The sequence below is a fragment of the Dama dama genome, chromosome 14, assembly GCF_033118175.1.
Source record: "Dama dama isolate Ldn47 chromosome 14, ASM3311817v1, whole genome shotgun sequence".
Classification (NCBI taxonomy): Eukaryota; Metazoa; Chordata; class Mammalia; order Artiodactyla; family Cervidae; genus Dama; species Dama dama.
In genome coordinates this window covers 52,665,213-52,689,499 of record NC_083694.1, presented here as the reverse complement: position 1 = coordinate 52,689,499, position 24,287 = coordinate 52,665,213, and the positions used below count along the sequence as shown (strand labels likewise).

Sequence of the window (24,287 nt, the reverse complement as noted above, 5' to 3'; positions counted from 1 at the left end):
TGATCATTATAAACACTGATCCTATAGTATAAACTGTAATTATGATCCTATTTTAATATATGATTCTACTGTAAAAGTAGTGAAAGTGTTAATTACTCAGTCATGTTCTATTCTTTGCAACCTCATGGACTGTGGCCCGCCAAGGAATTCTCCAGGCAAGAATACTTGAGTGGGTAGCCATTTTCTTCTCAAGGGGATCTACCCGACCCAGGGATCAAACCCAGGTCTCCCACAATGCAGGCAGATTCTTTACCATCTGAGCCACCAGTATACAGGTTCTTAAATTTGACTAAAGTATATACTGAGAGTGGAATTAACTGTTATGCATATCTTTATCAGATAAAGCAAAACTGGCTTCCAAAGGAGTTGTGCCTAGTTACAGTTTTTGAAAAAATGCAATACTTTTAAACATTCTGGCTTATCCAAAAATAATCTTTTTTGCAGCTGGAAAGCTTCCATACATGCTGATATTAGTGTGTGTGTATATATATATACACACACACAGTGATTTAACCTTAAAAAGGAGCATAATCTTCTGAAAGTCTAAGAAAGTATATGTTTGATTAAAAAAACTTTAAAGCTGCTTGACAATAAATATGTGAGAGAAATATACTGGGGTTAAAAATTATGCAAAATACTTTACATAGTATTTAGAATAAATGAATGTTCAAAAGATATTATTTATTATACTAATAATATAATGATATAATGATATAATATAATGATATTAGCGATAATTATTGCATATTTGACTTTAAAGGCAAACACTATAATGATTACAAGCAATCTGTGGTGTAACAGCTTTTTTGAACTATAAATGATAAATTTCTTATAATTCCATCAATGGATATAACAGCATCTATGTGATAAACATTTAATTCTTCCAGTGCTTTACTGCAAGTTACAAAGAACATTATCAAAACATCTGAAAATTTCCAAGCACCAGGAAAAGATATTTATTTCTTAAAACTATTCAGACATGGAAAAACTTTAAAATTCTAAATTTTGGTTCTTAAACCTACTTTCATTTTTGGTCTTTCTTTCCTCTTAGGCAGTGAACGTGAAATATAAATGACCATGGGTGAGGAAGACAGCATCCCAGAAAGAAGCTGCTTCTGACAATGATTAATGTGGAGCTGCCAAAGGATATGTGGCAGCAAAAAGAAGCCATTGCTTATGTAACTGATAAAAAATTAGTCAGTAAGGCCCTAATAACGTATCTCCCTGGAATCCGAGATAGTGTATTTGATGAATTGTTTAAGCTAGACTCTATTCTTTTATCTATTTAAACCATGGGGACAACATGAAATACAGAAAAGAAAAAATTATAGTTAGCTTCTCTTATTCAAATTGGTTAATGGATATATTGGTCTTTCAATGAAATATGCTGATTAATAGAATTATCACATATATTTTCAATAAAATTACAATCTAATTTGTTTTTCACTAACATTGATTATCAGTTTATCTTTCCTCCAGGATTCTGAAGGCATTTCTATATCTCCAGTTGTTTTTATAAGCCATGACAACAACTGCATAGTTCTATTAATGTAGAAAGTGTAGAAACTAGACTACATTTCTATTCATCTTGTGACACACTTTGGAGGCAATTTTGTTGAGTATGTTTACAGTAGCTGACTTTCCACGACCCTTATAATAGAAGAGTAGATAATGTAAAAAAAAATCTGGGTTATTTGAGTTTCTTAGCTATTTGAATCACTCTCTTTTTTTCAAGGAGAAAATGTGTCCAACTAAACATGAACTTACAGTTACCTAAACTTCTGTTAAGTCTCAGAACAGATTTCCTAAAGTGATATTCTTCTAATTGAGGTTTAATAGATATGTGTTTCACAGGTCTAATAGATATATGTTTCACAGGTCTAAAATGCTAAACTGTGACATATTCAAAGATTACTTTGTAGAAGACAAAGCTTCACTATCTGTGGCCTGAACATCAGCTTCTCATCAGAGCGATCATGAAGCTCCTTCTAGAAAAATGATGGTTTTGAACCTTGGTGAAAACACCCATCACTGCTTCCAGCCTCCAGCCCCTTGTGTAGGGACATGACTATTCCAGATCTACTAGGCGGCGTTAGTAATAGAACTAAGGGCCCAAGAATTTATGACTATAAAGTACTTGATTATCACAGGAAATCTCAAAAAGGTGGTCTGTGGAGATGACAAAAAAAGGACAGTAAGAGAACATCAAAACACCATAAATAGATGATAATGCCACAGAGAAAGAAATTGAAATCAAAGCTAGAGTGAATAATCACAATAGAACAACGGTATATTATTTTTTTTCATTAAAGTCAAATGATCATATTTAGGACCATGAATCTACTATAAATGTTCTTCATTTTCAGAATGTAAACCGTAAAAAAAAAAAGCTTCTGTTTTAAACTTGGTCCTCTTTGCTGCATCTGACATTATACAATGCTGCTTCTCTGTTGAAAATCAAGAAACTCTTCAGAGATCCCTCTTCCTCATTAGCTCTTTAAATAATTGGCATTCCTGGGTTCTATTCTGTTTTTCTTCTACTTATTTTTCTGAAATGATCTGATCCACTCTCATCATTTCAGCTTTGATTTCTCCCCAGAGTCAGTCTCCAGTATACAGCTGGCTGCTGGACAGCTACTCAGATGGCCCCCAAATACCCTCCCTTTCCAAAATTTTAAAACTAAATTCATCATCAACTCCTAACCTTTTTGCTTCCATTCAATCTCAATGGACCTGTTTTCTACCTCAGTTCAATATACCGAAATTTACCCGGTCGCTTAAGCAACGAAACAAGACAGGCTACCTTTGACCCTTCCTCTGTCATTCCATCCATGAAACCTACCAATTTTGCCTCCAGAAAAATGATTCTTTCTTTTTCTCTAAGTCTCAACAGCGCTCATTTAGATTGCTATTTCCTAACTGGTATCTCTGCTATTGCATGCTTCTTTTCAGTTCCATCCTCTATGTGGATATAAGAATTTATCTGAAATGAAAATCTGATTGTCATTTCCTTGCTTCAAACTGATTGTGGCTCCTCATTAGGTACAGAATAAAGCCTCTATAGAATAAAGCCTACATTTCTTGATATTAAGTCTTTATAATTTTTCCCTGCCCATGTGTCCATTTTTATCTCACATATCTTTCTCTGCATACACTTTCTACGGCAATGATATAGAAACTGTCATTTCACTGTCCCTTTATATATTGTGCCCTTTGTTTTGCCATACATCTGCTCACGAAGCAATCTCTACTCCTCTTATCCATCTTGTCTTCCCCAACCTCATTTATGTCTTGGCAAAGCTACCACCTCTTCTAGAAAGTCTTTTCTGAAAGTTCTCCTCTCTTCTCTTATTCTGTGCATCGCTTTCACTTACCACACCATAAGTCCTCTATAGTGATCATCACAAAAACAATGTAGATACATAAAAAGAATTAAAATAATAGGTATGTGCCTACATTACCTGTGCCCCGTTCCAGCCCTGAGGCCTTTGAAAACACAAACAATAAATTATTCATATTTGTAATCCTACGTCTTAGCCCAGTACTGACAACTGATCCTCAATAAATGTTCTGTCAAATGACTAAGAAGAAAGAGAATGTACAAAAATAAATCACAGAAGAGGTAAAAGATTTCCTTGTCACATTCCTTCATGATGCTCCTGGTCCTGCTCACATTTGGGCAGATACATTGACTTCCTCAATCCTAGTGGGTTCTAGTTAAAAATAACTCCAAATAAGCAATTTATTCCCTACCATCCCGCAAAATTAATTCTATTGAGAAACTAACTGTCATGTTCTTGACATCAGATCTCTTATTTTCTCACCAAAAGTACAGGTTTAAAAAGAAATGCCATGTGTAATCTCCATCAGGTAAATGGAGAATAAGAAGGGAGAAAAAAAAAAAAAAAAAACGAGCAGAAAATACAATGAATATGGCAGCACCATGCCATTTATTACATGGAAAATTACTTACATGCAGCAGCAATACAGCAGCAAGAAAAGACTGTCCTTGACAGTACCCAATGTCTTCGTCATAGACAGAGTAGGCCTAGAAAAAAGATGAAAGGAAAGAAATATTATAAACATTCACAGATTTTAACCTAAGTGCTAGTTCACATCAAGCTGCTACTTGTTCTTATCCCTGGCCTGTCCAGCACAATTTCACTGATCCTTCATCTTGAATGTTCAAGCCATTAGCACAGTGGAATCCTTCAAAGAGGCCGCACATTTCCTAAAGCAATTCTAGATGGCCCATTATCCCCAGGTTCATCTTTAGAATCTGGAATAAAAAGATGCTCAGAGCACCTAAATTAATTTTTAAAGATCCATTATGGTTTGTGGTCAGGCACACAAGACTATGGGAGGCAAGAGCAAAAGGTGGAGGAGGGTAGAAGGGTTCTACAGTTGATGTGGAAATTCTAACGCATCATATGGGGGAACACTGTAGTACAGATACCATAACCTAACAGACTCCCCCCCTCAAATCACCCTCTCTAGCCTCTACATGTTCTCAGACTTTGAGGGACACTTACATATCTGTTGTATACTGTTTTTCTTTTCTTATATAACCCTTTATAATATAAAAACCATTTATGACTCCAGGGTAGTATAAAGGTAGACAATGTGGGCTATAGCTATAGTTTATTGACCCCTGGTTTAAAACAACAACAACAAAAAATAATTCAGGTGCTCTCCCATTTATTTTTAAAATACAAACAACCCCAATTGTGCTGTTTAAATCCTGGACATGTACCCCATTCCATGTATCCCATCTATCTGTAGTGCTTCATTTTAGTGAAGGCATCTCCATTTAAAGTACTTAATATAATACAATGCACTGTGATTTTTTAAGTATAAAAATTCTCTCTGTCCAGGGCAATGGTTATCAAAGATAACAAGGAACAGTTATCATATCTTCCATATGCCAAGGTAGTCAGGGTATAAGGACTAGAATTCTTTAATTAAAAAATCTTTATGGAAATATAGCTTCTATTCAATGAAATGCATACCTTTTAATTTCACAGTTCCTTAAGTTGAGTCATTCATGTAACTCTGACATTATAGGATATTTATATCATTCTAGAACGTCCTTCATGACTCTCTGAAGTCAAACCACCTCCACCCAGGCTACCAGTAACATGATTTTTTTCACAATTATTAGCTTTGCATTTTTAGAAGAATTTCATAAAAATGGATTAATATATACTCTTTTGTGTCTGACTTCCCTCACTCAGCATAATGTTTCTGAGATTCTTCAATGTTGTTGAATGCATCAGTAAATCATCCACTTTTACTACTGAAGAGTATTCCACTGTATAAGTATACCACAATTGGTCTATCCACTCCCCCACTGATGAACATATGGGTTTTTCCCCCCAGATGGGGGCTGGTACAAATAAAGGTGGTTTGTATACACAAGGCTGCTTCTTGTGTACATAGATTTTCATTCAGTTCAGTTCAGTTCAGTCACTCAGTCGTGTCCGAATCTTTGCGACCCCATGAACCACAGCACGCCAGGCCTCCCTGTCCATCACCAACTCCCGGAATACACCCAAGCCAATGTCCATTGAGTCGGTGATGCCATCCAACCATCTCATCCTCTGTCGTCCCCTTTTCCTCCTGCCCTCAATCTTTCCCAGCATCAGGGTCTTTTCCAATGAGTCAGCCCCTCGCATCAGGTGGCCAAAGTACTGGAGTTTCAGCTTCAACATCAGTCCTTCCAATGAACACCCAGGACTGATCTCCTTTAGAATGGACTGGTTGGATCTCCTTGCAGTCCAAGGGACTCTCAAGAGTCCTCTCCAACACCACAGTTCAAGAGCATCAATTCTTCTGCGCTCAGCTTTCTTTATAGTCCAACTCTCACATCCATACATGACCACTGGAAAAACCATAGCCTTGACAAGACGGACCTTTGTTGACAAAGTAATGTCTGCTTTTGAATATTCTGTGTAGGTTGGTCATAACTTTCCTTCCAAGGAGTAAGTGTCTTTTAATTTCATGGCTGGAATCACCATCTGCAGTGATTTTGGAGCCCCCAAAAATAAAGTCAGCCACTATTTCCACTGTTTCCCCATCTATTTCCCATGAAGTGATGGGGCCAGATGCCATGATCTTAGTTTTCTGAATGTTAAGCTTTAAGCCAACTTTTTCACTCTCCTTTTTCACTGTCATCAAGAGTCCCTTTATTTCCTCTTCACTTTCTGCCATAAGGGTAGTGTCATCTGCATATCTGAGGTTATTGATATTTCTCCCGGCAATCCTGATTCCAGGTTATGCTTCTTCCAGCCCAGTGTTTCTCATGATGTACTCTGCATACAAGTTAAATAAGCAGGGTGACAATATACAGCTGTCACGTACTCCTTTTCCTATTTGGAACCAGTCTGTTGTTCCATGTCCCTTGGGTAAACACCTAGGAGTGGAAGTTCAAGGTTCAAATGCTAAGTGTATGTTTAACTTTTTAAGATATTGCCAGATTATTTTGCAAAATGATTGTTCAGTTATTAACTCCAAATCAGCAAAATATGAGTACTCATTGCTCACATTCTTGTCAATAGTTGATATTGCCAGTCTTTTTCCTTTTATTAATTCCTGTGCTTTTGACTTAAATTTCTCTGATGGCTAATGACATAGAATGTCTTATACTGTGTTTTTAGGCAACTGATATAACTTCTTTTGAGGTTATCTCTTTGAGTTTTGTTCATTTGTTTAATTCAGTTGCTCATCTTACCACTGTCGATTCATGAAAATTCTTTATACATTCTGTTGACAGAATCATTATCTGACATATGTATTACCGATATTTTCTCCCAGTGCCTTTTGAAGAACTGTTATCTTTTAACCTTCTGCCTATGATGACATTATCACACCCTCATTTAATGAGAGAAAAATTAGATCATGGAATTATTTCCTAATGAATTTATGGAAGCTTTTCTTCATTATAACCAGTTTCCCAAGATCAGCCTAATTATATTAACTGAAAGATGGACTACCATCCTTTTATTTATTTAATTTTTTTTTGATTTATATAGTTTTATTTATGAGTGCTCATTTGTACTTTTATCCAGAGCTCATGGATTGGGGTAGGTTGGGGTGTGTGTGTGTGTGTGTGCACACAAGGATTACAGAGAGAAAAGGAAAGGAACAATTAACAAAGAAAGAGGGGAGAGGTTCTAATACTATCCTTATTTAGTGCATCCCTGATGGTTCTCCATTACTTCTTTTTCCACGAACAAGGAACTCTGAGATTTCTTGATAAGACATCATGTCACATATTATCATCAAGGCTTCCCTTTCTCATAAAAGATAGTCTAAACTGAGGATTCCTTAAAACTGGGGATGGATCTCTAAAGGCAATCATGCTTCATCAGTCCTGACAAAGTTTTGACAAATGTTTGATCCATCTTTATATATTTAATAGTTACTGAGAAGTGTGCTATGTACATGTGCAATTTGCTATGTACATGCACATTTATGTTACGAGAAGTTCAACATAAAATAAAGGTCCACAGTCCACCAGAGGAGTCCACCAGAATTCAGTGACCCCACAAACTATTCTCTAACTGGAGAGCTGAGGATAAAAGTACATATCAGCAGTGTATCGATCTTACTTTCTAATTATGTTATGGCTTTGGATTAGGTTAGCAACAAAAATGACTTTTCAGAGGGCACCTAATAAATCGATTTTATGATTCACAGTTTGAAAAACACAATGTTCTAGTACGTTCTTTCCCTTGGAGTTCTTCCAAGCATTCTTTGGGTTTAGTCTAAGCCTCCTCTAACTGAACTGAACCAAATCCTTTCCCTCCATTTGAAACTTGCCTCTCTTTTGCACCATACGTTCTTGTCCCACTCCTCACTATAACTGCTTCCCTGGCCAGATACCTGCTCAAACTGACTTTCAAAAATCAACTGAATAGCACTACTATAACGGAGGAGGAATTGGAACAACCTTCCCTCTGGTAATAAATTTAATCTATATACAGACAAAATATATAAACAACTATCTGAAAGCACTGAGCAAAAAGCAGGAGGAAGAAACTGGAGGGGAGAATAAACTTGGAAGACAGTAATGACACTGCATAAAATTCTCATTTTTTATGGCTTTTTCTGGAGGCCATGTGACAATGGTGCCACAATGGAAGGATAAAACTTGGATATTAAACTGTAGACTTACTGGCTTGAAGAATCAGAGAACAGACTGGGATGACTGTAACAGCTAGAAAGCAAGAGTAGAAATGCTAGGGGAAAAGTAACAGAAGAGAAGCCTTTACTATACCTAGTGTAAAAGTACAATATCCAAGACAATGTAAAACTGATACAAGTATAGACAAATAAATAAAACAGAATAAGAAGTCTAGAAGTAGAGCCACCCTCATACAGTCATTTAATTGCAACAAGGTTATCAAGATAACAGTGAGGGAAGGAGAAATTTTTACATATGTAAAAATGTAAATCTATAGAAATTGTTTCAACAAATATGCTCAAACAATTGGAATCCATATGGGGGAAATTAATGAACCTTTATCCCTAACTTTATTTCATATGAAAAAATTAATTCTAGATATACCATACTCCTAAATATAAAAGTAAAATTATAAAGCTACTCAGGGAAAAGACAGAACATCATTGTAACTTGATAAAGGCAAAGGTTTCTTAGCCAGGGCACAGAAGTATTAACTATTAAAAAAATAAATGAATACAATAGACATTAGCAAAATTTAGAAACTGAAAAGCGGAGACATGAGTCTGCTGACAAAGGTCCGTACAGTCAAGGTTATGGTCTTCCCAGTGGTCACATATGGTTGTGAGAGCTGGACCAAAAAGAAGCAGAATGCTAAAGAATTGATGCCTTTGAACTGTGATGCTAGAGAAAACTCCTGAAAATCTCTTGGACAGCAAGGAGATCAAACCAGTCAATCTTAAGGGAGATCAACTGGATGGACTGAAGCTAAAGTTCCAGTATTTTGGTCGTCTGATGAGAACAGCTGACTCACTGGAAAAGTCCCTGATGCTGGGAAAGATGAAAGACAGAAGGAGAAAAGGATACCAGAGGATAAGATGGATGGATGGCATCACCGATGCAATCAACATGAACTTGGGCAAACTTCCGGAGATGGGGAGGGGCAGAGAGGCCTGGTGTGCTGCAGTCCATAGGGTCACAAAGAGTTGGACCTGACTGGGAGACTGAACAACAACAACACTGATAAAAAGATACCATTAAGAAAACAGTTAAACTAAGGACTGGGGAAATATTTGCAAATGTATCTCAACAAAGCTTGAACAGAATATATAAAGAATTCCTCCAACTTGATATCAAAAAACCCAATTTAAAAATGGTCTGAAAAGATACATCACAGAGAAATATCTATGAATGGTCATTGGGAACATGCCCAAGTAGAGAGAAGATGAAAATGGAGGATTCTCACCTCCCCCATGAACACATCAAAAAATATACCTATATGTGGAACAGTTCTCACTGAAAACTAACTGGAGATTGGTAGAAAGACTACTGTACAACTAAGACTGTAAGAAAGATCCACACAGAATCAAGTAGAAAGGGAAGAGAAGTGATCAGACCTGTGCCCCTGGGAGAAGACTAGGAGGAAAATAGAAATTATACGGGAAAGAGATCCTCCCAGGGAGTGAATGGTTTGAGCCACATACTGGTGCCCCGACCTTGGGGACCAACACAGGGAAGATAAGCCCAGCGGCTAGTTGGAGGGACAACGGGACTAACAGGAGGGCTGTGTGAAGACTGGACTCCACTTGTGAGAAGCATGCACGCATTTGCTTGCTCCTGAAGCAGGACACAGAGTGTGGTGTGTAAACTGCATGAGAGGCTGGCCAGCTTCCTGAAGACCACTCCAGTGCTTCAGAAGCCTTCTGGGTCTCAGACCACAACCAGACTGCCACAGCCCAAGGCCTGACCTACCCCAAATGTCTGAACCAGCAACTTTAATACTCCAAGATACTTTAAAGTATTAAGATGGATTAATTAATTGAATGCAAGAGTAAGATGGATAGAGACATCTGATAAAAGAGGTAACAAAATATTAATTATAGAATCTAGGTGATAGATTTATGTACACTGTACAATTCTTTGAGCTTTTCTGTGTATTTGAAAATACTTTGCAACTTTCAGGGGAGAATGTTGTTCCTATACTCTCTTCACTCTGTTCTGGACTACAGACTACGCTTCTGGCTGGGGTCCCAAGGGAATTTTTTATATTCAGTCAGCGAGTCACTGCTTACTGAGTATCTATTATATAATCAAACATTGTGCTGAGGTACACACAAGGATGAAAATATATGGTCTATGTTCCTCAGCTCAGAATATTATGGAAGAACTCAGCATGTACAGTGAGAAAGTACACAGTGAGATGAGTTCCAACCAGAGGGAAAGGGTGCGTAACCAAGCCATAGTGCAAGGAATGGAGATAAAGGCAAGGGAAGCATCTCAGACAAGGTGCTACTGTCTTAGTCTCAAAGAAGAGGATGTGACCAGAATTGCTGCAAGCTTGGCCTCACATTCTTGAAGGAAGAATACTGAGATTCTTCAGGCATGCTGCATGGTCAAAGGCAGACGATGTCAGACACTGTGCTAAATGCTTTCCCACATTCTCAATCAATCCTCACAAAGCCTGTGAGACGACAAAAGTGATATTGAGAGAGGGTAATTAACCTGGGCAAAGTCAAACAGCTAAAGCCAGGATTTGAACTCAAAACTTCTCAAATACAGAGCCTATTACATTATATCACTGCTAGAGACTGTGTTCTCTCAGAATTCATATGTTGAATCTCCAAAGTAATGGTTATTTCGATGTGGGGCCATTTAGAGTTGTTTAGGTCCTGAGGTAGAGCTCTCATGAATGGTATTAACTGTTCTTATGAAGAAGATTCAAGAGCACTCCCTCACCTCTTCTGCCACTTGTGGACACAGTGAGGAGGTGGCCATCTGTGAACCAGGAAGTGAGTCCTCACCAGACACTGAAAACTGCCAGCACTGTGACCAAGGCGTCCCAGCCTCAAGGACTCTGAGTAGTAAATGTTTGTTGTTTAAGCCCCCCAGTGAGTGGTGTTCCTGTAATAGTAACAGGCTAAGACATTCACTTAGACTGTGTGCAGAATTATTCATCTTAGACATTTATGTGTTTGGATCCGCATAAGATAAGAGGGTCCATCTTCTGATTTGCCTTGGGGTTCAACAAACATGGACAATCAGACTGCATACTCTCAAGATTTGCCTTGGGGTTCAACAAACATGGACAATCAGACTTCATACTCTCAAGAGAAAAGAAAAAAGACAGTCTGATCAAGGACAGATGAATATTTTTCAGTCCATAACTTCTGGGTTTAGGGAAGCAGAAGTTTTAATTTCTTTATGTAATATGCATGTTTATTAACATACAGACTACAAGCTAAAACTTAGACATGAGAAAACATAGGTAGTTGTTAAAGCTTAATCGTGTTGGTGCTACCACGTACATATAATTTAGGTTCTCCTTATTAAAGTCGGTGGGTGAAGGAGAGGTTGGGAAAAATTGAGAGCAGCACTGGAATATATATACGACCGTGTGTGAAACAGCTCGCTAGTGGGAGGTTGCTGTGTAACACAAGGAGTTCAGCCTGACGCTCGGTGATGACCCAGAGGAATGGGATGGGGGAGTGGAGTGGGAGAGAGGCTCAGGAGGAAGGAGATGTATATATACTTATGGCTGTTTCACGCTATGGTATGGCAGGCACTAACATAACATTGTAAAGTTAATTATTCTCCAATTAAAAATAAATTCTTAAAAATTAATGGAAAAAAATTAATATGGAAAACACTTTTTTTTTTTGCCTTGTGAATAACTCTTATGCATTGATAGAGATGTTAACTTTGAAAATAATTTTCCACAGGGTAGTGAGACTTTCTTTGCCAATCCAAAATACACAATAACCACTACTGCTCTTGAATTATTTTAAAATCCCTAAGGAAAGTTTTTACTCTTAAAGCTAGATTGTCTAAAGCCTTATCAACAACCTGTTTCTCCCCAAACACTCTTATTCACATGTCTTTATCAGATTGATACAGAAAATATAGAATGGTGTTTCTCTTTTGTCTCAGAAATGTGCAACACACTGCACTATTTTATCAAACAACCACACTTACAAATAAAGGTGAAGGAAGTTCAGACTCACAGGAAGAACAAAATCAGAAGATGCTCTTTAACAAGACAGAAAGGCTGCTATGTGGGCATGCAAGAAGGAATTAAACTTCTAAAACAGAGTCCCATTCAGCCTCTTGATACTACTAAAGTACTGATGTAGTTGCTGACTTAATGTCTATCAATAGACAGTAGTTAAGTTTATTAGTTTTAACCATGACATGTTAAGTGTTTCTCTAAACTCTAACCTAAATATTGAATTCTCTCACAATTTAATAGAGCTCTGAGAACAGGAAATACTAACTCAGATTTCCCCACTTTAATAGGAGCTTGACATTTATGTAAAGCAATTTTTCATTTTTTAATATTAGATAAACTGTTAAATCTATCACTACAATGAACTTCTGCCAACATGAAACCAAAACAAACAGATAAACAAATCAACCTTTGAATTATTGCTCAGTAGCCCTTAAATGAGTATGCTAGGGAGAAAAATCCAAATATAAAATATGTAAAATAAATTCACTTACAAACTAAAAAGAGATCTGATCTCACACAATCTGAGAGACAAAAAAAGAGATACCGAAGAAATACTATTTTAAGTAATGCTACAATAATCTAAATGAAAAGAGGTCACAAAGTGACAAGAATCATTAAAACACATGGTTGTCTAAAAGTAGAATAACATTTAAAGAAAAGATTACTTAATATAGCACAAGAATATAAGTGGCTTTTCAAATAATTCTTCAGCATTAATTTTTCTAACAAATAACAAGTAACATTTATTAATAACTGCTATTTTCCCAGATATTTGTGTTGCGGTGCTTAGATGCTCAGCCGTATCCAACTCTGCAACCCCATGGATTGTAGCCTGCCAGGCTCCTCTGTCCATGGGGATTCTCCAAGCAAGAATACTGGAGTGGGTTGCCATGCCCTCCTCCAGGGGGTCTTCCCAACCCAGGGATCAAACCCAGGTCTCCCGCATTGCAGGCAGATTCTTTACCATCTGAGCTACCAAGGAAGCCCAAGAACACTGGAGTGGGTAGCCTATCTCTTCTCCAGGGGATCTTCCTGACTCAGGAATCAAACTGGGGTCCCCTGAATTGCAGGAGGATTCTTTACCAGCTAAGCTACCCTTGATATGTAAATAATTTATTTAACCCTTACAACAACGCTCTGAGTTAAGTACTCTTAATATCCCCATTTTATAGAAGAAAAAACTGAGGGAAAATAAAAGTAAACAACTTGTGCAAGGTCACCCAGTTAGTAAGCAGTAGGCCAGAATTCAAACTCAGGCAGCTCCAGTCTTCAAACTAAGACCTAGCTTCAGAGCCCAAGGCCTTAGCTACTGTCAGTATACAGTCTCTAGATCTCAATGATTGTTGACATATGTGGTACAGTTTACGTGAGCAAAAGAAAGACCTAATGATAAAACATAAATTTTTCTTTTTGCTATGTAATCAATGAATGTTCAGAAAGAAATCACAGAGAGAGCTTTAGTTAAAGAAGAGGAATGCTAACACAAAGTTTAGGACAGTGGTTGACTTTGCTGAGGGAACACTGAATCTGAGATAAGCACCTGGGAATATTCAAAGATATTGATAATGATTTATTTCCTAAATTGTATGTACAGGGATGTTGCTTCTATTATTGATTTTTCAAAATCATAAATACAAATTATGTTTACTCATTTGAATGTATGATACATTGCATAATTTTAAAAATTTGAATATATTTTAAAATATTTCATAATTTAAAAAATTTGATGAATTTAAAAATATGACATGTTTCATAATTTTAAAAATTTAATTAAAGTTTTAAAAAATGACTTATTACTAACATTCCATTTCACTGAATGGAACACAGCACTGGTTTATGTTAAGATTTCAATTTGGTTATCATTACCATCTTTCTAAATTCCAATTCATGTCAATGTATGACAAAAACCATTACAATATTGTAAAGTAATTAGCCTCCAACTAATAAAAATAAATGAAAAAAAAAAAGATTTCAATTTGGGTGACATCTCTAGAATATAAATGTATAAGACACACACTGACGGGTGGAGAGGGAGGTGGGAGTGGGGATCGGGATGGGGAATACATGTAAATCCATGGCTGATTCATATCAATGTATGACAAAACCCACTGAAATGTTGTGAAGTAATTAGCCTCCAACTAATAAAAAAAAAAAAAAAAAAAGACACACACTGAGCTGGAGTTTAATATATTTATGATTCAAATAGCAAAACAGACAACTAATGAAAACTACTGTCTTGGAAAAAACTGTACATGTATGGCTGATTCTCATTACTTATTCTAGTTATACTCCATGAAGTTTCTTCAAACACTGAATCGAGTAGATATTCAATTCCTATCCCTAGGGGATACAGTGTCTTAGGCTTCTGCAAGCCTCTGGTCACAACACTTTCAGCAACTGATCAATATACAACCTTCTGTTACACGTGTTTCTACTTAAATACACCTTTTAAAATATTTATTGTTGATTCATTAATGCTGAAATCACAGCCAATAGCGTTTCGCTCACGCCTGAATGAAGTTGATCTAACAGATGTATTTCCTCCACAAGACACATCACAGCCTTCTGGTGCTTAGCAAAACAGGCAGCACTTCAGCACGACACGTGGGGAACACTTTAAACAGCAAAATCACCAAAAGCAAAAAAACGAGGTATTAACTATACCGCAAAAAAGACACTGGTGTGTAGTATGCAAGCTGAAACAAGAAGGCAGAGCATTACCTAGTTGCATCTGAACTTGGCAGATACTCACTCATCATGCGACTCAGACATTGTGCACAGGCACATCAGTGAATGACTACAAAAGCACCAAAAGTATCAATTTTGAGGTTACAGACAAATCGTAGCAAGTAGGTGAATTTGAAAATATGGAATCTATGAATAAAGAGGATCGACTCTGTGTATGTGAGTATTGATAACTATGTTTATCCATGTCTACATATCTTCTTGAATTTACATATCTTTTTGGACACACACACATATAAACACACAGGCATATCCAAAATTAAGTTGAAATTGTTTATTTCTGAAAAAATCTACAAAAAGTTAATCAATACAAAGCATTTTTAATTAATAAAACCAATATTTTTATTTATTGGAATAATAAATTATTAGTTTTATGAAGGACCACAAACATTAGATCAAGTAAATTAAAACTTAATATGAGTGTAGCCCCACATACAATTTGAAGTTTTAAAATTTGATTATAAATCATTATTTTATTAAAAATTTTCAGTACTCAATTTCCTGATCATATTCCTTTTCATGCAAACCTTTAGAATATTATCACTGACGTGTTTTATTTATTTCTTTACTATTTATACCAGTAGTCCACAGTAATGAACCATTCACTAACCACTATTTTCTGTGAAACTCAGCATATGTTTCACCATGAACGCAATACAGTTATTAGGTTATCAGATTAGCTGGAATCATAAAATTAGTCCCTAACTACAGTGACCAGGACAATAACTCTAAAATCATTGATTGCTGGGTTAGAAAAAGCTTAATCAAAGGTTTTCTACTAGTGGATCTGAATGCCAAATACTTCAAATTTCAGCTCTGCCATTTACCAGAATTATTTTACCAGAATGCCCTAAGTTTCAATTCTTTTGAGGCAACAAATATTTATTGAGTGTCTACTATGTGAAAGGGTGATCTAAGCAGTGAACAAAAAGGCCAAAAATCTTTGCTCTCATAAAATAAGCCTTCTTAGTGGAAAAATATAACAGCCTGAATAAATAAATACCAACATAGGTACAAAGATACATACACATGTTTGAAATTATTAAGTGCAGTGGGAAAAAGTAGGGCAGGGAAAAGGGCTAGAAGTGCTGGGTTAAGAGGAGATTGCAATTTTAAGCCAGGTGGTTAGGGCAGGCCATAATGAGAAAGTAACACTTGATCAAGAAGTCAAGAGAGGTGAAACAGCAAGCCACAAAGATTTCTGGGAGAAGATTGTTCCAAGCAGAGGGGATAACCAATGCAAGAACTCCAGTGTGTGAGCAAAGCTGGCATGTATGACTGGGGCAAAATACATGATGGAAAGAATACTAATACATGAAATTCACAGCCCTGTAAATCACTATAAAGACTTTGGTTTTTATAATGAATAGTATAGAAAGCCACTGGAAGCAGAAAGATCAGGTAGATAATTATAGCTTAGACCAGGGTAGCTGCAGTAGAGATAGTGATTAAACAGTCAGGTCCTGCATATATTCTGAAAACAGCCAAAAAGGCTTTCTAAGGGACAGGTGTGTGGTAACTGGGAAAGAAGTCATGCACGGCCTGTCGACCTTTGCATGGCTGTAAAAGCACCATAGGCCTGGAACGTTTCCACACGTGGAAATAAGGAGCCCTCACAGCTTGTGCTGAGCTTACTGTCTTGTTCGGGGGGTATCTTTTCCTTTTCTAGCTTGATGTGTACTTCATTGTTCTGCTGAAGTGTGTCTGTCATATGGCACCTGGCCAACCCCACCATTATTATCCACCGTCTCAGTGAGGATGGAACGTGGCCCATCCCTGAAGCACAGACCATCTCCCTGCAACAGTACAGATGGGACTCGCTCACCACAGGGGGCTGACACTCACTGCTGAAGCTGACTTGGCTCTCTCTTTTCTGTGAGAGTAATGCATTGCTCCTTTCAGTGCCTGTGTGAGTCGTATCTTTCTTAGTAACCCCAACATCTGCAAACCACACAGTGGGTTGACATCCTGGGGCTGCTGCCCGTAATGGGTAGGGAATGGGTGCTATTATTTTAACAAGTAGTGTAAGAGAAAGAAAGGAGAGTCAAGGATGATTCAAGGTTTCTAGCTGAGTACCTGGAGTTACTATTAACTGAGACAGAAAAGACTATGATGATTCTTTCTGATTTGTAATAGGTTTGTTTTCTGACCAGACCATTTTCAGAGCAGTGATACAGGTGAAATCCTGACTGATACAAGTTTACGACAGAGATGGAGAAGAAGAATTGGTTACAGCAAGTATAGACAAATCTTCTGAGGACTTTTGTGATAAAGTGGAACAGATGCTTTAATCTGTAACACAAAAGTAAAAATAGAAACCATATAAGTTTATTTGAAAATTAAACAGAGTGCCCAGGATACAGTCAGTTCAGTCGCTTAGTCGTGTCTGACTCTTTGCAACCCCATGAACCACAGCACGCCAGGCCTCCCTGTCCATCACCAACTCCCGGAGTCCACCCAAATCCATGTCCATCAAGTTGATGATGCTATCCAACCATCTCATCTTCTGTCGTCCCCTTCTCTCCCTACCCTCAATCTTTCCCAGCATCAGGGTCTTTTCCAATGAGTCAACTCTTTGCATCAGGTGGCCAAAGTATTGGAGTTTCAGCTTCAACATCAGTCCTTCCAATGAACACCCAGGACTGATCTTTAGGATGGACTGACTGAATTTCCTTGCTGTCCAAGGGACTCTCAGGAGTCCTCTCCAACACCACAGTTCAAAATCATCAATTCTTCAGCGCTCAGCTTTCTTTATAGTCCAACTCACATCCATACATGACCACTGGAAAACTCATAGCCTTGACTAGATGAACCTTTGTTGGCAAAGTAATGTCTCTGCTTTTTAATCTGCTGTCTAGGTTGGTCATAACTTTCCTTCCAAGGAGTAAGCGTCTTTTAATTTCATGGCTGCATTCAACATCTGCAGGCATTTTGGAGCCCAGAAAAATGAAGCAAGCCACAGTTTCCCCATCTATTTGCCATGAAGTGATGGGACCAGATGCCATGATCTTAGTTTTCTGAATGTTGAGCTTTAAGCCAACTTTTTCACTCTCCTCTTTCACCTTCATCAAAAGGCTCTTCAGTTCTTCTTCTCTTTCGGCCATAAGGGTGGTGTCATCTGCATATCTGAGGTTATTGATATTTCTCCCGGCAATCTTGATTCCAGCTTGTGCTTCCTCCAGCCCAGCGTTTCTCATGATGTACTCTGAATGTGAGTTAAATAAGCAGGGCGACAGTATACAGCCTTGACGGACTCCTTTTCCTATTAGGAACCAGTCTGTTGTTCCATGTCCAGTTCTAACTGTTGCTTCCTTACCTGCATACAGGTTTCTCAAGAGGCAGGTCAGGTGGTCTGGTATGCCCATCTCCTTCAGAATTTTCCAGTTTATTGTTTCCACACAGTCAAAGGCTTTGGCATAGTCAATAAACAGTGAAGTGCTGAATAAATGGTAGCAATGACAAGCTGACATCAAGAAAGATTACTATGCCCTTTTCCCAAATACCTCATTTGAGCCATCTTCAGAATGAATGTGAAGCTATCTGAAAGGGGTCTTACTCACTATTAAAATTTTTATGGATTCTTAGGTTCACTGACTTCTTAATAAGTAAAACTCAGGAAAGACAGAGAGAATAATAAAATTCATCTGCAAAACATCATTATTCTACCTATTTCCTTCCTGATGCCACTAGGGAGAGAAAGACACAGAGAAGGGTAAGCTGACATGGAAAATCAGACCCTAACCAGGATGACAAGACCATCCATGTGGGGAAGTGGTGCCTGACAAGGTGAGTCCATGCAGGGTGACATTCTGGCACAGGCGTTAGAGCCTGACCATGGTAAAGAGGCTCTCTGTGCAAGAGAGAAGAGACTGCAGCAAGGGGAGACTGGTCACACATAGAAATGTTGATCTAACGGATTAATATTTTAAGGATAATGGGAGCTGGGTTTCTCATTGTCAGAGAAGGGAATTACAAATGCAGGACACTAGAATTAATCCTCTGGTGTTGGACTGAAGTTGGAAGTATTTCTATGAATCCATGGTTTTCAACACATATAAACCAATACAAAAACAAATGTGGTCAGTATATGTCAGCAAAAAAAAAAAAGAAAGAAAAGGCAAAGTAAGGATCTCCAAAAATGCGCTTCTCCTTAACAACAAGAAAAATAGCAAAAACTGTTATAATCAACTTTTTCAGAGCTCTGGATATTGAACAAAGGTTTGCAGCAGCCTGAGGGACATTTATTCTGGAAATACAACTGAATTTTGGTAAGAGTGAGGAACTCGGTGACATTTTTAACTTGCCATAGTTCCATCCTCTGCTCTGTAGATGACGACCTGGAAAACTAACAGCTTGCATTCTGCAGTGAAAACAAGCAGGCTGGCAGCCACCAGAGGGAGCAAAATGAGACTGGAGCTTCCTGTAAAGATCCACTTCCAGAAAATTATCATTTGACCTGTCTATTGATTCCCCAAAGAGTCTACCTGCAAGGTTCACTCAGGATGAAAGCCTTTTCCCCAGGGGCATTTGTCAAAAACAATTACAGACACGTTAAACATGGCGACTACCTAAGGTGATGGATGAAAGTTGGAGCAGACAAGAGACTAATCAAAGGCTTAATATCCATAAGGGCTATGAAAGACCCAGATATATTTCTGAGAATTTATAGGACCACACCTATGCATAAGGTTTTAGAAATGCCCAAAGCTTTGTGTATGCTTTAGGAAAGGCCTGAAATGGTTTTAAAATCTTGCCTCTGGCTATCTGTGAGATTCTGCACAAGTAGAAAGTCAACTGACTGCTTGATTGAATACTGAAGACATACCTAAATACACACACACAGCCCCATGGCAAAGACTGAGAAACTTATGGTTGCAGGCATTTAAGGAAATCTCTGTCTAAACACTAGCTAATCACCAAGTAGAGACTTCAGTGGCCACAAATGACAAAAAATGACTTCCCAGAATTAATGCAAAAAAGTTACCAACCAAACTACGTTAACAAACAACAATAAAAGTTGGCAAACCCATAGAGACAGAAAGGTCAATGACTGTCAAGGGCTGAGAGCAGAGATGATGAGCAGAGACTTGTAATGGACACAGGATGTTGGGGGGAATGATGGAAACGTTCTAGAATCAAATAGTGGTGATGTTTTCATAACTTCTTAAATATACTAAAAACCACTAACTTTCACTTATTCAAAGGGGTGAATTTTATGGGATGTGAATTATATCTCAATAAAAATGTATGTTTGTGTGCATACACATGCTTATGTATGTCTGTATGTATATTCCCCAGCCATGTTCACTGTGGTGACTTGTGACAAATGACACCCCAAAGCAATGAATACACCTAGCAGATTTTGGTTTCTTACCATTTTTGACTAAAGAAAACAGGGCTCCTTGGAGAAATGGCTAATTGTAGAACTAGGGCAGAGAAAAAAATCTTGGGACATATCTTTTTGAGGCAGAAAGAAAGGCAATGCTCTAAGAATGACAGAGTACATCTATCACTTGAAGGTCTTAAAAGTCTCCTGCTGTCTAACTGGGGACAACCTGAGCACCAAAACAAATAATGCTAGTGAGAGAATATAATCCCCTGAATAAAATGAAGATTCACGAGTCCAAGGGACTACAGTAAGTAATAAATAGATGGAAAGTCTGATAAGGAATGAGATATTTACATAGCTACAAATTGTGTCACACAAAATAGTTATCAATTACAAAGGCAAAAAGAGTAACTTCAGAGAAGTAACTTCAGAGAAGTAACTTCAGAGGAGCCTAGTAAACAGTATCTTATTTATACAATCAAGGTAAAAATGGGGAAGCAGCCACACCTGTGTGCTACCTGGGAGAAAGAAGTAAGAGCAGAGAATTCCTTCTGTGTTATTTCTGCCAAAAATGTATAACCTAAATCTAACCATGAGGAAAAAAACAGGCAAAGGAAATTGAGGGACATTCTAAAAAATGACTGGTCTGTAATTTTCAGGTCAATAAAGTGAAGGCAAGAGTGAGAAATTGTTCTAGACAGAAAGAAATCAAGAAGACAAGATAATCAAAGGAAATATGTAATTGTAAACTAGATTCCTTCTCTATACAGGATAATATTTAAATAATTAGTGAAACCTTAATAAAGACTAAAGGCTTAAGTGGTAGCAATATAGCAGTGTTTGCTCTTCTGATTTGGACGCTGTATTCAAGTCATGTGGGAGAATATTCTTGCTTGTTAGAAAACATCCTAACATATTTGGGAGTGATGTCACATCATGTTGGAGAATCACTCTCAAATAGCACAGGAAAATAAAATTCTGTACCTGCAACTTTCTTCTAAGTTTGAGATTGTTTAAAAAATATAGAGAAATATGGAAATATATATACATATATATAAATAAATTTGACAGGATTTTTGCCTAGATTCTAATAATAAAAACTTGGAGCTTAAAAAAATTATTAAGTTTTTCCTATATGCTGATAAAAAGGGAGTATCAACATAAGCTCTAAAAATAGATTCAGTGATATGAAATCATCTAAACACTGGTGACGATAAATGTAGAAGGCTAGATGTCTCACAAATATTCACTCACAAAGCAATTTTCTTATCTAACATAGCTGGCAAGATTCCTAGATTTAAGTTTCCTTTTATATAACACTTTAAAAAAAGCCCCTGGCAACAACTTAAAAGTGAACTGATATACCCTTTTGTTTTTAAGGAAATTTAATGTAACTGCCATATCCTTAAAAAAATTTTTATGTCCTTCTTATAAGAAATTACTGTGTGATTATGGTAAATTACTCGGAGGGTTTATACTCTCGATTTTTTAAAAATGGTACATAAAGGACATCAAAAGTAGGATGGAACTCTAAAAAACAAAGAAAAGCAGCAGCCATGTTCTGAAGAAGTTTAATAAAACTGCGGAAGGAAATGGCAGAAATAGAGAGCTTTTTCAGAGTTTATGTACATTAAATTTTCATCTGAAATAACAGTGCAGTGACCCCGAAATGCACCTCTCAGATCTCCAACATCAGGGAACATATTGACCAAGGGTCCCAGGCGGTTGCACCAAGATCACACTTGCCATGGGCTGCTCCCAATTAATGACTGAGCACAGCACGAACCCAAAGACAGGCCAGCTTCTGGGAAAGGGGGCGCTCAGGCCAGCCCAGTGGCTTTGCCAAACTTTCCTTAAAAGTGCGCTACATCCAAGACACTACCATGTGACCCTCTTCCCTTCCTCTCTTCTTTCAGGGTCAGACCAGCACGGCACACCCAGCTTCCTTCCCATTTTCTCTTACAGGCACTTCCCCTAATACATTTTTCACACATTTAATCCTGTCTGGATGATAGGCTTCCTATAGGACATGGAATAACACAGTCAGTTGCATCAAGTCAAGACTTCTGAGTCAACTATTTTAACACTAAATAGCCAGTACTGACTGTACTCAGCAAGCAGGGACAAAGAAAAAGAAAATGTCAGAGACAGCCTCCTCCCTCCAAGACTGAACACACTGCAGAAAAGACGTAAATGAACTAATCAGATAATGTTCAAAATATAATACATAATAACCTAAATTGTGCGAGAGTATTTTTAATCTCTAAATCACTGTGGGTAGAAGTGGGTAGGATAAGCTTCACAAGGGAAGTGGGCAACTAAGAATTGGACAGATGGGAAGGAGGAGGAGAGCAATTCAGATTCACACCCTTCCAAGGTCTTTAATACATGTGAGAAGAGGTCTGGTTAAGGAGGAGGCTTCAGTTATAAAGACACTGCCAACTGCATAACGATTAGTAAACAGGAAGGAAGTGCCCATAATTCTAGAGCTAACTAACTCAGAAATAACTGAAGAGTTTATTACTTAGGCTATTTAAGGCATCTGCATCTGGTATAGAAACACACCTCTATTGTGAGAAAAATCATAAATTCAGGAGGTACCATGATTAGCATTTTACTTGAAGGTTCTTTGTGTATGTCTTTGCAGGCTAGTTTTGTTTTTTCCTTTTCTATTTTAAAAAGTAACCTTACTTTTCTCCTTATCCTCAAAGAGTAATGTTTTCTTAAAAGAGTGACTATAATCAAACCCTTAGGATATACTCTAATCCTTGTATTCTAATTTTATACATTTTTATTATCCTCATAATCCCACCATTTCTCTTCTTTATTCTAATAATGGTGTGACGGCTTCAATGAGCGTTTCAGTTGAAAGACTACAGGCTCCACAGAAACTACAAAGCTATTTCAAGAAAAGCTCTTATGTGCTTATGCACATAAAGAAATTTTAAAAACCTCTTCAGACACTCTCAAGAGCATTACAAATCTCTCCTTCTCTTTCCAGGACTCCAGCTTCACAAACCTGACCTTTTCATTGTTACAGTTTCAGAAGAAAACTCCATATTTAAAATAACAGTATGTCTTCCCAGTTGAGCTCTGAGTCATAGAAAGTCTATCCTATTAATATGTGTATAAAAGAGAAAAAAACCCCAAACATCCTTAATGTATGAGTTTAATGATACTAACAAATATAAAAAATATTTTTAAAATATTTACTCAAAAGCTAAGCATGAAGTTAACCCCCAACCACACACACATACACACAAGTGAAGCTTTTCAACTTCAGGTTGCAAAGATTTCTTTTTATGTGTATGTATATGTGTAAGCATGCGCCTGATGTTCTGAATAGCTACAAATATAATTGTCCTTCCATGAAAGCAGTAGAAATAGCCAATTCTTCTAAATTTGGAATGACTGATTTAAAGGAGGGGGGGAAATTAAACAAGCACTTACTCTGAGAGATTAAGTCTTAGCAATATGATAATCTACTATCCCCCTGTAAATAAGATCATCAGTGAGCTTCCCCATCCTCCAGAAACTCTGAAACTAATAACTAACAATACGTCTACTGAAAAGTTTGAGGAATACGTTATAAAGGTTTGATCCCTTATATTTCCTCACAGGAGCTATGTGTAACACCTTATAGAAGGGGAAATCTGTGGGAAAGTGCCTATAAATACTAAGAATAGCTCAGCAGAGATTTTCCGTGGTTGACCTGTCAGGTACACGAAAATTAAAGGTAGGGCTGATCAAAGAGAAAGGTCTCCAGGAAATATTTCAGACTTTTAGTTGAGATCCTGGAAGATCCTAACCCTCCAAGCAAAAAAATAAAGTCAAAGCCGGCTCAAAGGGATACAGCATACTCCATCTTCTTACCAAAGGAATACTGAATCTGCTCTGGAATAAAATAACATCATCCAAAGCCTTTATAATTTTTCATACACAAGACCCAGAATTCTATTAAATATGATTGAGCAGGCAAAAAACATGAGCGAATAAATAAAAATCAAGAGAAAATAGGAATACAT

At 37.4% G+C, this 24,287-nt stretch overlaps 1 protein-coding gene across 4 annotated transcripts in view; it reads right to left on the bottom strand.

The window, feature by feature from the left end:
* RABGAP1L (RAB GTPase activating protein 1 like) overlaps positions 1-24,287 on the bottom strand; it is a 677,120-nt gene that overhangs the window by 251,542 nt on the left and 401,291 nt on the right. For all 4 annotated transcript variants that reach the window (XM_061160752.1, XM_061160751.1, XM_061160749.1 and 1 more), the window contains exon 15: positions 3,974-4,048. In XM_061160752.1, the coding sequence (XP_061016735.1) occupies positions 3,974-4,048 (75 nt within the window). The remainder of the gene's footprint in view (positions 1-3,973; positions 4,049-24,287) is intronic.